The sequence below is a fragment of the Oncorhynchus clarkii genome, chromosome 19, assembly GCF_045791955.1.
Source record: "Oncorhynchus clarkii lewisi isolate Uvic-CL-2024 chromosome 19, UVic_Ocla_1.0, whole genome shotgun sequence".
Lineage (NCBI taxonomy): Eukaryota > Metazoa > Chordata > Actinopteri > Salmoniformes > Salmonidae > Oncorhynchus > Oncorhynchus clarkii.
The window spans coordinates 9,631,181-9,646,180 of NC_092165.1; the positions used below are offsets into that span (position 1 = coordinate 9,631,181).

General features: G+C 45.4%; 1 protein-coding gene across 8 annotated transcripts in view; it reads right to left on the bottom strand.

Moving 5' to 3' along the window:
* The window catches only part of LOC139374697 (type II inositol 3,4-bisphosphate 4-phosphatase-like), a 252,978-nt gene that overhangs the window by 158,474 nt on the left and 79,504 nt on the right, over positions 1 to 15,000 (bottom strand). For 5 of the 8 annotated variants that reach the window (XM_071115775.1, XM_071115770.1, XM_071115768.1 and 2 more), the window contains one exon: positions 1 to 23. This exon is cut by the window's left edge and continues 57 nt beyond it. Coding sequence is in view for 3 of the 8 variants with exons in the window: in XM_071115770.1 (XP_070971871.1) it covers positions 1 to 23 (23 nt within the window). In the remaining 5 variants the exon portion in view is untranslated. Of the gene's footprint in view, positions 24 to 4,565; positions 4,923 to 15,000 lie in introns of those variants that run through there. The other 3 variants (XM_071115774.1, XM_071115776.1, XM_071115772.1) reach the window with 3 other exon arrangements.

Genomic DNA, 15,000 nt, shown 5'->3' on the forward strand with positions numbered 1-15,000 from the left:
GTAGCGCTGCCCAGGAAACTGCTCTGTGGGCAGAGAACAAAGAAAGCAGTCAGACGTTAGCATGCTAGCTTAGTAGCATACACCAAGTCAGTTAACAGCCAATCATTAGCATGATGATAGCATTCAAGTCATTTTACAGCTAATTAGCATAAGTATTGAAATCCGAATGGACATTTACTGATACTGCTGGTGCCCTATTGGTGAGTGCTTTACGCTCCTGCCAAGAGATCGACCCTCATGGCATAGGTGGTAGTGTGCTTTACCCTCAGAGTTGCGGGTTCAAGCCGCACTCTGACTGCCCCTGCCTACATTGCTACAAAATTAAAAATGTATTCAAAGCACACCGGAGTAGGCTGCAATATATCAACGACCTTTGCTGTGGCCTTTGGAAGCACAGAAACAGGTGAAATGCTGGAAAGACACATTAGAAAAAAACTATTGCGAACCCACCCAACAGCAAACTCAACCTCTGCCTTGCTGTAAAGCAAGCCTCTCCAATTCAAAAATGGACAATCTGCAGTTACTACATCCATTAAATGAATGATATATACCCATTGATTCTGGAAGAATATAACTGCTAAAAGCCTCATGAGCTTAGTTCAGCTGTTGTACCCCATCAGAACCCAAAATATAAGCTTGTTTTACTCTATTCTCTCGTAGACAGACTACCAATATATCTGTGGTAGATGTATCATGACAGAACGGGGAGAGGGAGATACCGAGCAACATCCGTTCCGGTGTTTGGGTTTTTTGTCACTTGTTATTTGGACACATTTTGCAGGTGTTATCATCTTTTAAATCTCAGAAGGCGAGGGGATATTCGGCCCACAGACTTGCCAGTAACTTGCAAAGAGCTCCTCCTTCTGGTTCCGCTCCTCGTTCTAGCATCTCTTCATCTTAACACGAGCAGCTGACCAATTACACGGGACTTTAGTTTGTAAAACAAAGTAAACGTAAACAAACACTATTTGAGAGTGGTTACATTTCTCCAGCCGCATCCCTCATTTTTTACCGAAACACGTGCGGGGATCTACTGTGTTATTGTTTCAACATTGCCCCTTTAAAAACACCATTGTTCTAAAACAAGACCAGGCCTAGACTTTCTACTCCATTTATACAGAGAACATCCCCAGTCAAAGGGGTTTCAGACCAAGCAAGCTCACGGACGCACACACACTGCTGAGGACACCTAGGTGCTGCAGGCTTGATGTGAATGGGGGGGGGGGGGGGGGGGGGGGGGGGGTCAGTGCAGAAGAACTGGGTCACGGTGAGTGAGGTACGGAATGAGCCCATCAATAACGGAGAGATATGGACTACATACACACTGACATGCACCTCTTCTCTTTCCCTCTCACACACACACTTCCACACTGTTTGCCTAACAGACACTCACTCTCTTTGTTACATTAGAGCAGGTGGGCACCGAGCTCACCACGCCAAGAGATGCTCTACTACACACACACACACACACACACACACACACACACACTTTGAGGTGTGTGTGAGTTGAGACAAAAACAAAGGCCAACCCCCTCGATAATTAATCCACAATTAATTAACAACTCTATTCTTATGTAGACAATGAGGCTAACCGTGTGTGTGTCTTTTTCACTGTCTCAGATCCTGTGGTATTGGGACTCTACTTGTCTGCCACTCACGGCCTTTGTGTTAAACACTGAACCTTTTCTGCTGAGCCTTTAGTTTAGCATTTAGTCTCAATGCTCTCAATTACAAACAGACTGGAACATGTCAGAGAAAAGTACAGAGAAAATACATCTAAGACATCTGTTCATCTCATAGATCTACTAAGACACCTGTTCATCTCATAGATCTACTAAGACACCTGTTCATCTCATAGTTCTACTAAGAGATCTGTTCATCTCAGAGTTCTACTAAGACATCTGTTCATCTCATAGATCTACTAAGACATCTGTTCATCTCATAGATCTACTAAGACATCTGTTCATCTCATAGTTCTACTAAGACATCTGTCCATCTCCTAGATCTACTAAGACATCTGTTCATCTCATAGATCTACTAAGACATCTGTTCATCTCATAGATCTACTAAGACATCTGTTCATCTCATAGTTCTACTAAGACATCTGTTCATCTCATAGTTCTACTAAGACACCTGTTCATCTCATAGTTCTACTAAGACACCTGTTCATCTCATAGTTCTACTAAGACATCTGTTCATCTCATAGTTCTACTAAGACATCTGTTCATCTCATAGATCTACTAAGACATCTGTTCATCTCAGAGTTCAATTATTATTGTTATCCCTCCCTCCCTCATAATTTGAGTGCATTCTCTGTCCCCCTACAACTCTCTCTACCTCTCCCCCTACAACTCTTCCTTTACAACTCTCTCTACCTCTCTCCCTACAACTCTCCTCTACAACTCTCTCCCCCTACCACCCGCTCTCTACCCCTACCACCCGCTCTCTCTCCCACAACTCTTCCCCTCTCTCTCCCCTACAACTCTCCCTCTTTCTCCCCTTACAACTCTCTCCTTCTCTCTCCCTCCCCCTATAACACTCTCTATCATTCTCTCCCCATCACACTCGCTCTCCTTCATCTTGTCCCACTCTTCGCCCCTGTATCTGATAAAAAAGGGCACATCCTGTCTGCTGACCTTTAATCCATTATTTCTCTCCAGAGCCTTTTCCTGAAAACACACACACACACACACACACACACACACACACACACACACACACACACACACACACACACACACACACACACACACACACACACACACACACACACACACACACACACACACACACACACACACACACACACACACACACAGCTACAGCCCAGAGCCCTGTGGGCTCCTAACAGCCATACACTGAACCATTCTTCTAACACAGCACCCTGCTACACAGAACCCGACACAAGGCCAAAGACCTGTGGAGACATTTTTCATCCCAAATGGCATCCTTTTCCCTAGTGCACTATTTTTGCATGGGACCAATAAGGCTCGGAGAACACAGCACTCTCAAATGGCTGCACTGTGCACACCAGTCACTAATAAGAGCTGGAATATGGGGTTTCTCAGAAAAACAGCATGAGGTTGACCATTATAATATCCCTATGCACTTGTTGCATCCCAAAAGGCACCCTGTTCCCGATATAGTGCTCTGGTCAAAAGTAGTGCACTATCAAAGTAGTGCACTGTATAGGGAATAGGGTGCTATTTGGAACGCACATAACACATGTAGTCATTACCTGGTCCAAAACGGGCCGTCTGGTAAAATACAGCTTAAAATGTAATGAAGCTCCAGGGAGCTGGAATCTAACACAGGATCAAATAAAATAAGAAGAGACGAAGAGGGAGAAAAGAGATGGAGACAAATGATGCTCTTTATTCATTCTCTTCCAGCATCAGGGAGGACTGATTATGATGGTCTCACTCTGATCGCTCTCTCTCTCTCTCACTCCCTTTCTCTCGACATCTCTCCTCACTCGTTGCCCCACTCATGTTCAGGGGTAGAAAGAAACTTTATCTATGCTCTCTTTTGCTGTCTTTTGAAAAGGAACACGGCAGCTCACCCATCACACACCAATCTTGCTAACACACACAAGCACGCGCTCGCACACACACTCTCCTATAAAGAATAGACCAACACAATCGCAAAACAACCCCCCACTTCTATAAAATCTGAATCACACACTCCCCCCCCCCCAGCAGCAAACACACACAGATCACGCCCACAGATCACGCCCACAAATCACGCCCACAAATCACGCCCACAAATCACACCCACAAATCACACCCACAAATCACACCCACAAATCACACCCACAAATCACACCCACAAATCACACCCACTCCTTCGTCAACAGAAAGTAGCATTGCCAACAGTTTGTCTAGCACACAACGCAACATAAACATGGGCAGGTCAAAGTAGTGTTTGGAGTGCTGAAGGCCAGCGCTTCCCCTCTATTACAGCTGGGCTAAATTGTCTTCCTCCAATACCCTAGTTCTACTGAACCTCCTATACTGGGGGTGACAGAGCATTACCAAATGGGAGAATAACTGTGTGTTGTGGGTCCTGTATGCATTTGGTATACAGATGTATGTGTGTTGTGGGTCCTGTATGCATTTGGTATACAGATGTATGTGTGTTGTGGATCCTGTATGCATTTGGTATACAGATGTATGTGTGTTGTGGGTCCTGTATGCATTTGGTATACAGATGTATTTGTGTTGTGGGTCCTGTATGCATTTGGTATACAGATGTATGTGTGCTGTGGGTCCTGTATGCATTTGGTATACAGATGTATGTGTGCTGTGGGTCCTGTATGCATTTGGTATACAGATGTATGTGTGTTGTGGGTGGATAGTTGTCCTCCGGTACTCTCCATTACTGCAGGGATTAGTCATAATCATACAACACATGTATTGTAAACTGCACAAAGGCTACACACACACCATCCACAGCAGGCACAAATGTAATAAAAAATTATACTAACTCTCTGACATGCTTCTGACCACGCACGCACGCACGCACACACCCACACGCAGTAAAGCGAAGAGGAGGAAGCCACTTACATTCCCCCAGTATTGTGGCCAGTCTTCCCCAGACAGAGACAGAGCTGGGCTACAGAGAGGGTTGAGTAGTCCTTCTACTCACTGTTCTCCGGGGTATTCTCCCTTCATATCCTCCGTAGTCTCCTGTAGTCTGCGTAACGTTATATCCGCGCCCCTTTCCCCGCTCCCCTCTGGTGCATACCAGCAGGTACACACACACACTCACTCATGAGCAGCACACACACACACACTCACACACACACTCACACGGCGGCAGCGAAAACTGTCTGAGGACAGACTGTAAGGAAAGAGAGCGACTGCCGCAACCGCTGCTGATGTGGGCTGCTGCTTGGCGGCTGAAGAGCGACCAGCGAGAAGGAAGGAGGGAGGGAGAGGGGGAGGAGGAAGAGAGAGAGAGGCGAGCATGCAAGAGAGGAGAGAGAGATTCTGAGAGTCTGGCGGTGTGGAAGAGAGGAAGAAAGCAAAACAGTCATAGTGAGAGAGAGGGGAACGAGAGAGAGAGAGAGAGAGGGGGGAATGAGAGAGAGGGGAACGAGAGAGAGAGGGGAACGAGAGAGAGAGAGAGGGAAATGAGAGAGGGGAACGAGAGAGAGAGAGAGAGGGGAACAAGAGAGAGAGGGGAATTAGAGCGAGAGAGGGCGAGACAGAGAGAGGGGAACGAGAGAGAGAGGGCGAGACAGAGAGAGGGGAACGAGAGAGACAGAGGGGAACGAGAGAGAGAGAGGGGAACGAGAGAGAGAGAGAGAGAGAGAGAGAGAGAGAGAGAGGGGGGAACGAGAGAGAGAGAGAGAGAGAGAGAGAGAGAGAGGGGAACGAGAGAGAGAGAGAGAGGGGGGGAACTAGAGCGAGAGAGGGCAAAGGAAAGAGGAGAGAGAGGAGAAAGAGAGAGAAAAGAGAGAGAACAGAAAGAGAGCGAGAGAGAGGGGGGGGGAATGAGAGAGAGAGAGAGAGAGGGGAACTAGAGCAAGAGAGGGCGAGAGAGGGCAAAGGAAAGAGGAGAGAGAGAGGAGAAAGAGAGAGAGAGGGGAAAGAGAGAGAACAGAAAGAGAGAGAGAGGGGGAATGAGAGAGAGAGAGAGAGAGAGAGAGGGTGGAACTAGAGCGAGAGAATGTAAGACAGAGAGGGCGAAACAGAGAGGGCGAGACAGAGAGGGCGAGACAGAGTGAGGGCAAAGGAAAGAGGAGAGAGAGAGAGAGAGAGGGGGGAAAGAGAGAGAGAGAGGAAGGAGAGAGAGAGAGAGAGGAAAAGAGAGAGGGGAAAAGAGAGAGAGGGGAAAAAGAGAGAGAGAGAGGAGAAAGAGAAAGAGAGAGAGAAAAGAGAGAGAGAGAGAGAGAAAAGAGAGAGAAAAAAGAGAGAGAGAGGAGAGAGGGGAAAGAGAGAGAGAGGGGAAAGAGAGAGAGGCGAGCATGCAAGAGAGGAGAGAGAGATTCTGAGAGTCTGACGGTGTGGAAGAGAGGAAGAAAGCAAAACAGTCATAGTGAGAGAGAGGGGAACGAGAGAGAGAGAGGGCGAGACAGAGAGAGGGCAAAGGAAAGAGGAGAGAGAGAGAGAGAGAGAGAGAGAGAGAGAGAGAGAGAGAGAGAGGAGGGGGGGGGGAAAGAGACAGGAAAGAGAGAGAGGAAAGAGAGAGAGGAAAGAGAGAGAAAAGAGAGAAGAGAGAGAGAGAGAGGGGAACGAGAGAGAGAGAGGGGAACGAGAGAGAGGGGAACGAGAGAGAGAGAGAGAGAGAGGGGGGAACTAGAGCGAGAGAGGGTGAGAGAGGGCAAAGGAAAGAGGAGAGAGAGAGGAGAAAGAGAGAGAGAGGGGAAAGAGAGAGAACAGAAAGAGAGAGAGAGGGGGAATGAGAGAGAGAGAGAGAGAGAGAGAGAGGGTGGAACTAGAGTGAGAGAATGTGAGACAGAGAGGGCGAGACAGAGAGGGCGAGACAGAGAGGGCGAGACAGAGAAGGCGAGACAGAGAGGGGCGAGACAGAGAGGGCGAGACAGAGTGAGGGCAAAGGAAAGAGGAAAGAGGAGAGAGAGAGAGAGAGAGAGAGAGAGAGAGAGGGGGGGGGAGAGAGAGAGAGAAAGAGAGAGAGAGAGAGAGAGAGAGAGAGAGAGAGAGAGGGGGGAAAGAGAGAGAGAGAGGAAAGAGAGAGAGAGAGATGGGAAAGAGAGAGAGAGGGGGGAAAGAGAGCATTCACAGTCAGTCCACTGACACCCCTATTAGATCACATCAAAATCACACTCTACTTGAACAGAGCTATGCTCAATCATGAGGCATCAAAGCCAAAGGAGCTGAATAATATTAAGAAATGCTATAGATGGAAGGAGAGTAGTGTGGAAATCTACCAAAAAACAAATTCAATCCCTTCGACAATTTCCTGGACAAAATGTTTCACTGTAATAGTGAAGGTGTAAACCTCATAGTAGAAAACCTAAACAGTATATTTGACCTCTCAGCTTCCCTATGAAATCTAAAATTTCAAGCAGACAACCTAAAAAAATTAACAACAATGACAAGTGGTTTAATGAAGAATACAAACCTATCCAACCAAAAACAGAGACCCAGAAAACCTGAACCTACAACTTCACTATGGTGAATCACTAATACAGAAATACACTATGGAAAAAGAAGGAACAGCTAGTCAGAAATAAGCTCAATGTAATTGAAGAATCCATAGAATCTAACCACTTCTGAGAAAATTGGTAAACTAAACAAACAACAACACAAAGAGTTATCTATCCAAAATGTAGATGTATGGATAAACCACTTTTTGGCTCTTTAACAAAGAACAAACAGCAAAAACATATACTGTACATGATCAAATACAAATCACAGAGTCAACTATTAAAGACTATCAGAACCCACTGGGTTCTCCAATTACATTGAATGAACTACAAGACAAAATACAAACCCTCCAACCCAAAAAGGCCTGTGGTGTTGATGATATCCTAAATGAAATGATCAAATACACAGACCACAAATTCCAATTGGCTATACTTAAATTATTTAACATCATCCTCAGCTCTGGCATCTTCCCCAATATTTGGAACCAGGGGCTGATCACCCCAATCCACAAAATAACTACGGTGGGATATGCGTCAACAGTAACCTTGGGAAAATCCTCTGCATTATCATTAACAGCAGATTTGTACATTTCCTCAGCGAAAACAATGTACTGAGCAAATGTCAAATTGGCTTTTTACCAGATTACCATACAACAGACCACGTATTCACCCTGCACAGCCTAATTGACAAACAAACCAAAAAAAGGCAGTCTTCTCATGCTTTGTTGATTTAAAAAAAGCTTTTGACTCAATTTGGCATGAGGGTCTGCTACACAAATGCATAAAAAGTGGTGTTGGAGGAAAAACATACGGCATTATAAAATCCATGTACACAAACAACAAGTGTGCAATTAAAATTGGCAAAAAACACACATTTCTTTCCTCAGGGCCAGAGGATGAGACAGGGATGCAGCTTAAGCCCCACCCTCTTCAACATGTATATCAAAGAATTGGCGAGAGCACTAGAACAGTCTGCAGCACCCGGCCTCATCCTACTAGAATCTGAAGTCAAATGTCTACTGTTTGCTGATGATCTGGTGCTTCTGTCCCCAACCAAGGAGGGCCAACAGCAGCACCTAGATCTTCTGCACAGATTCTGCCAGACCTGGGCCCTGACAGACCTGGGCCCTGACAGACCTGGGCCCTGACAGTAAATGACAAAAACAAGGGTGTTCCAAAAAAAAGGTTCAGTTCCCAAGACAACGAAAACAAATTCTATCTAGACACCTTTGCACTAGAGCACACAAAACAACTATTACATTCCTCGGCCTAAACATCAACTCCACAACTTTCAGATCGTTCACAGCTTTGTGGGAGACAAGGCAAGAAGGGCCTTCTATGCCATCAAAAGGAACATAAAATTTGACATACCAATTAGGATCTGGCAAAAAATACTTTCATGGTTGTGAGGTCTGGGGTCCACTCACCAACCACAAACTTACAAAATGGGACAAACACCAAATTGAGAGACTGCATGCAGAATTCTGCAAAAATATCCTCTGTGTACAACGTAAAATACCAAATAATGCATGCAGAGCAGAATTAGGCCGATACCTACTAATTATCAAAATCCAGAAAAGAGCTGTTAAATTCTTCAACCACCTAAAAGGAAGCGATGCCCAAACCTTCCATAACAAAGCCATCACCTACAGAGAGATGAACCTGGAGAAGAGTCCCCTAAGCAAGTTGTCCTGGGGCTATGCTCACAAACACAAACACACCCCACTAAGCCCCAGGACAGCAGCACAACTAGACCCAACCAAATCACAAGAAAACAAAAAAATAATTACTTGACACATTGGAAAGAACTCACCAAAAAACAGAGAAACCTAGAATGCTATTTGGCCCTAAACAGAGAGTAAACAGTGGCAGAATACCTGACCACTGTGACTGACCCAAAATGAAGCAAATCTTTGACTATGTACAGACTCAGGGCACATAGCCTTGCTTTGGCAATGTAAACATATTTTTCAGATAAGGTAAAAATCTGTCGCCTGCCCATGAGCAAGGCAGTTAACCCACTGTTCCCCAGGCGCCGAAGACGTCGAGAGAGAGAGAGAGCGAGCGAGCGCGAGAGAGAGAGCGAGAGAGAGAGCGAGAGAGAGCGCGAGAGAGAGCGCGAGAGAGAGCGAGAGGGAGCGCGAGAGGGAGCGCGAGAGAGAGAGAAAGCGAGAAAGAGAGAGAAAGCGAGAGAGAGAGAAAGCGAGAGAGAGAGAAAGCGAGAGAGAGAGAAAGCGAGAGAGAGAGAGGCTCAAGTCACACCTCTCATTCTCAGCTCATGACTCAGAGAGGTGAAGGGGAAATCATGTATTGTGGCTGATGGAATTAACATGAGACCCTGGTAACACAGAAAGGGGTATAGCCAAGAGTGGTGCATATGCACAAGCTCTCACATTCACGTTCTGAAACAACATCCATACGAATGACATTAAGCTTCTGTTGACATCACTTATGACTAATGCAAGACTCACCCAGAAATACAACAAAAAAAACACTTTCACAAGCGCACCCAACATCACAGGCAGACAGAGCTGCACAGACACATACAACATCACAGGCAGACAGAGCTGCACAGACACATACAACATCACAGGCAGACCAAGCTACACAGACACATACAACATCACAGGCAGACAGAGCTGCACAGACACATACAACATCACAGGCAGACCAAGCTGCACAGACACATACAACATCACAGGCAGACAGAGCTGCACAGACACATACAACATCACAGGCAGACAGAGCTGCACAGACACATACAACATCACAGGCAGACCAAGCTGCACAGACACATACAACATCACAGGCAGACCAAGCTGCACAGACACATACAACATCACAGGCAGACCAAGCTGCACAGACACATACAACATCACAGGCAGACAGAGCTGCACAGACACATACAACATCACAGGCAGACCAAGCTGCACAGACACATACAACATCACAGGCAGACCAAGCTGCACAGACACATACAACATCACAGGCAGACCAAGCTGCACAGACACATACAACATCACAGGCAGACCAAGCTGCACAGACACATACAACATCACAGGCAGACCAAGCTGCACAGACACATACAACATCACAGGCAGACAGAGCTGCACAGACACATACAACATCACAGGCAGACAGAGCTGCACAGACACATACAACATCACAGGCAGACCAAGCTACACAGACACATACAACATCACAGGCAGACAGAGCTGCACAGACACATACAACATCACAGGCAGACAGAGCTGCACAGACACATACAACATCACAGGCAGACAGAGCTGCACAGACACATACAACATCACAGGCAGACAGAGCTGCACAGACACATACAACATCACAGGCAGACCAAGCTACACAGACACACCCAACATCACAGGCAGACAGAGCTGCACAGACACACCCAACATCACAGGCAGACAGAGCTGCACAGACACATACAACATCACAGGCAGACAGAGCTGCACAGACACATACAACATCACAGGCAGACCAAGCTACACAGACACACCCAACATCACAGGCAGACAGAGCTGCACAGACACATACAACATCACAGGCAGACCAAGCTACACAGACACACCCAACATCACAGGCAGACAGAGCTGCACAGACACATACAACATCACAGGCAGACCAAGCTACACAGACACACCCAACATCACAGGCAGACAGAGCTGCACAGACACATACAACATCACAGGCAGACCAAGCTACACAGACACACCCAACATCACAGGCAGACAAAGCTGCACAGACACACCCAACATCACAGGCAGACAGAGCTACACAGACACACCCAACATCACAGGCAGACAAAGCTGCACAGACACACCCAACATCACAGGCAGACAGGAGCTGCACAGACACACCCAACATCACAGGCAGACAGGAGCTGCAGACACACCCAATAGACAGGAGCTGCACAGACACACCCAACATCACAGGCAGACAGAGCTGCACAGACACACCCAACATTACAGGCAGACAGGAGCTGCACAGACACACCCAACATCACAGGCAGACAGGAGCTGCACAGACACACCCAACATCACAGGCAGACAGAGCTGCACAGACACACCCAACATCACAGGCAGACAGAGCTGCACAGACACACCCAACTGACAGAGCTGCACAGACACACCCAACAGACAGAGCTGCACTGCACAGACACACTCAGAGTCACAGACAAGCAGGCACAATGACTCTGTAGACAGATGGAAAGAAACCTAGAGAGAGACTCACAAACACCCCAACGCATACATGTTTGGCAACAACATACATCCACACTGAGCTCAAGGACAGCGGGCTTGAGTCTGTTGACTGATCTGAGCTCAGGCCTGGTGTGGATTAAACAGGTTTAATGTGCCATGTTACCATGGGAGACAGTAATACCAGCAGAAAGAAAACCACACACACAGCTTATCAACACTCACAGGTACACATATCGTAGACAGACGACACACACAAACACACCCCTATGCTGGCCAAATGAGTCAACTAGAGCAGCTTTTAAAATAGACTGCTCCAATACTGGGTCATAGAAAGGTCACCCTGAAACCACAAGGAGGGAAACTTGCATGAACTGTATACTGATCTCACTGGTTTTATAGAGCCTTTTAAAGGAACTCAATGGACTGTGTTGAATATCAGCTGAAATCACTGTGATTAAAAAACATACACACACTTGCTCACACCTAAACACCTTCATACTGTACATAAACTGGTACTGTTCGCACAATGTTTTTTTTCTCTTGCACACACACACACACACACACACACACACACACACACACACACACACACACACACACACACACACACACACACACACACACCCTGGAGGAGCGGTGTCATGCTTGAGCGAGCCCATCGTTTCCCTCCCTCTTAGCACGGCTTGTCCTCCCTTCCCCTTTGATCCCATATAACAGGTCAGCCATCAGACTAAGCTCCCCCTTCCCAGCCCATCTACCGCCCCCATCGCCACGGTTACAGTGCAACAGCGGAGCGTGAATGACATCATAGCATTAACAGTCTTCGTTCTCAGTAGCGTACGGTGTCTGTTTCTGCAGTGTCGGGCTGTTTCCTGACCAGGAGTTCTGACCACACGATCAGGTATCATTTTACCATATACTTACCTATCCATTTTTCAATTCATATCTGTATCGGTTATGAAAACCCAATTCTGAAGCCTATCAAGGGCCGCAGCTGCAACATGGAATACAACTTATAATAATTCCATTGAGTCTGCCGTCACGTACAAATACAGTTGATCTATGAATTCACATTGTGTCCGATTTAGAAAAAGAATGAAGCTTTTCATATTTAATATGAGTTATTGGCCGTTACATGGGATAAACAGGCAGCTGATAAAAGAGTAGACTATCTTTACTCCCAGACTCCCACTGAGCAGTCTGCCTTCAAAACGATTAAATAAGAATTCCTTCAAAATGAAAAAGAAACGTTCTCGTTTCAAACTGCTATCTAATCAAAACTCTGCCAATCACAAAGTAACTGGAGACGTGAGTTACTGTGTCAGTGACAGCAACCATGAAAGACAACAATCACTGAGAGAGATATGCAAATGCAGTTGAAGTCGGAGGTTTACATACATTTAGGTTGGAGTCATTCAAATTTGTTTTTCAACCACTCCACAAATTTCTTGTTAACAAACTATAGTTTTGGCAAGTCGGTTAAGACATCTACTTTGTGCATGACAAGTAATTTTTTCAACAATTGTTTACAGACGGATTATTTCACTTATAATTCACTGTATGACAATTCCAGTGGGTCAGAAGTTTACATACACTAAGTTGACTGTGGCTTTAAACAGCTTGGAAAATGACATAAAATTATGTCATGGCGTTAGAAGCTTCTGATAGGCTAATTGACATCATTTGAATCAATTGGAGGTGTACCTGTGGATGAATTTCAAGGCCTACCTTCAAACTCAGTGCCTCTTTGCTTGACATCATGGGAAAATCAAAAGATATCAGCCAAGACCTCAGAAAAAAATGTGTAATCTCTACAAGTCTGGCTCATCCTTGGGAGTAATTTCCAAGAGCCTGAAGGTACCACGTTCATCTGTACAAAAAAAAAGTATGCAAGTATAAACACCATGTGACCACGCAGCCGTCATACCGCTCAGGAAGGAGACGTGTTCTGTCTCCTAGAGATGAGCGTACTTTGGTGCGATAAATTGCAAATCAATCCCAGAACAACAGCAAAGGACCTTGTGAAGATGCTGGAGGAAACAGGTACAAAAGTATCTATATTCACAGCAAAACAAGTCCTATATCGACGCTCAGCAAGGAAGAAGCCACTGCTCCAAAACCGCCATAAAAAAGCCAGACTGCGGTTTGCAACTGCACATGGGGACAAAGATCGTACTTTTTGGAGAAATGTCCTCTGGTCTGATGAAACAAAAATAGAACTGTTTGGCCATAATGACCAACGTTATGTTTGGAGGAAAAAGGTGGAGGCTTGCAAGCCAAAGAACACCATCCCAACCGTGAAGCACAGGGGTGGCAGCATCACGTTGTGGGGGTGCTTTGCTGCAGGAGGGACTGGGGCGCTTCACAAAATAGATGGCATCATGAGTCAGGAAAATTATGTGGATATATTGAAGCAACATCTCAAGACATCAGTCAGAAAGTTAAAGCTTGGTCACAAATGGGTCTTCCAAATGGACAATGACCCCAAGCATACTTCCAAAGTTGTTGCAAAATGGCTTAACTTCTTGAGAATACTTGACACGCAGACGTCCCAAGTATGCCCCTGGAAATGCAAATGCGCTACGCTAAATGCTAAATGTACTCGTTACAACTCAATCTTTGATCAAAATTCACAAGCAGGGTATTGAATTAAAGCTACACTCGTTGTGAACCTAGCCAGCAAGTCAGATTTTTAAAATGCTTTTCGGCGAAAGCATCAGAAGCTATTATCTGATAGCATGCACCCCCCAAAATGCCAGCTCGACACGTAAACAACAGATTTTGCGATAGCCGGCGCTACCCAAAACGCAGAAATAAAATATAAAACATTCATTACCTTAGACGAGCTTCTTTCTTGGCACTCCTATATGCCCCATAAACATCACTATTGGGTCTTTTTTTCGTTTAAATCGGTCCATATATACCCAAAATAGCTTTGTATGGAGGTTGTGTCATTCAGAAAAAATCATCGTTTTTAAACGCTGCGTAATTTTTTAAAATTAAAAAAGTCGACGATAAACTTTCACAAAACACTTCGAAATCCTTTTGTAATCCAACTTTAGGTATTAGTAAACGTTTATAATCTATCAAAATGATTACAGGGCGATGTCTCTTCAATGTCCTCACTTCAAAAACAATGCCATCTGATCTCTCCCTAAACTGCATCCGGGTGAAGACTGGGAAACTGGAGGTCAGACAGATGTATTTTCCAACAATTAATTCAATTGAAAATTAGTACAATGGCGCCATCGTGCGGAATTTGTATGAGGTGGCAGATTCCCATTAAATTCTGTTCTCTTTTAACAACTGGTGGAAGTGACTTATGGAAATTATTTTTTGCTTTCAGAGAGCAGTTTTTCTTGCGTTTTTCAATGAAACACACGATCTGTTATAGTCACAGCCGTGATTTAACCAGTTTTATAAACTTCAGAGTGTTTTCTATCCACACATACTAATCATATGCATATACTATATTCCTGGCATGAGTAGCAGGACGCTGAAAAGTTGCGCGATTTTTAACAGAATTTTCAAAAAAGGTGGGGGTAGAAGTAAAAGTTAAGGACAACAAAGTCAAGGTATTGGAGTGGCCATCACAAAGCCCTTACCTCAACACTATAGACAATTTGTGGGCAGAACTGAAAAAGAGTGTGCACGCAAGGAGGCCTA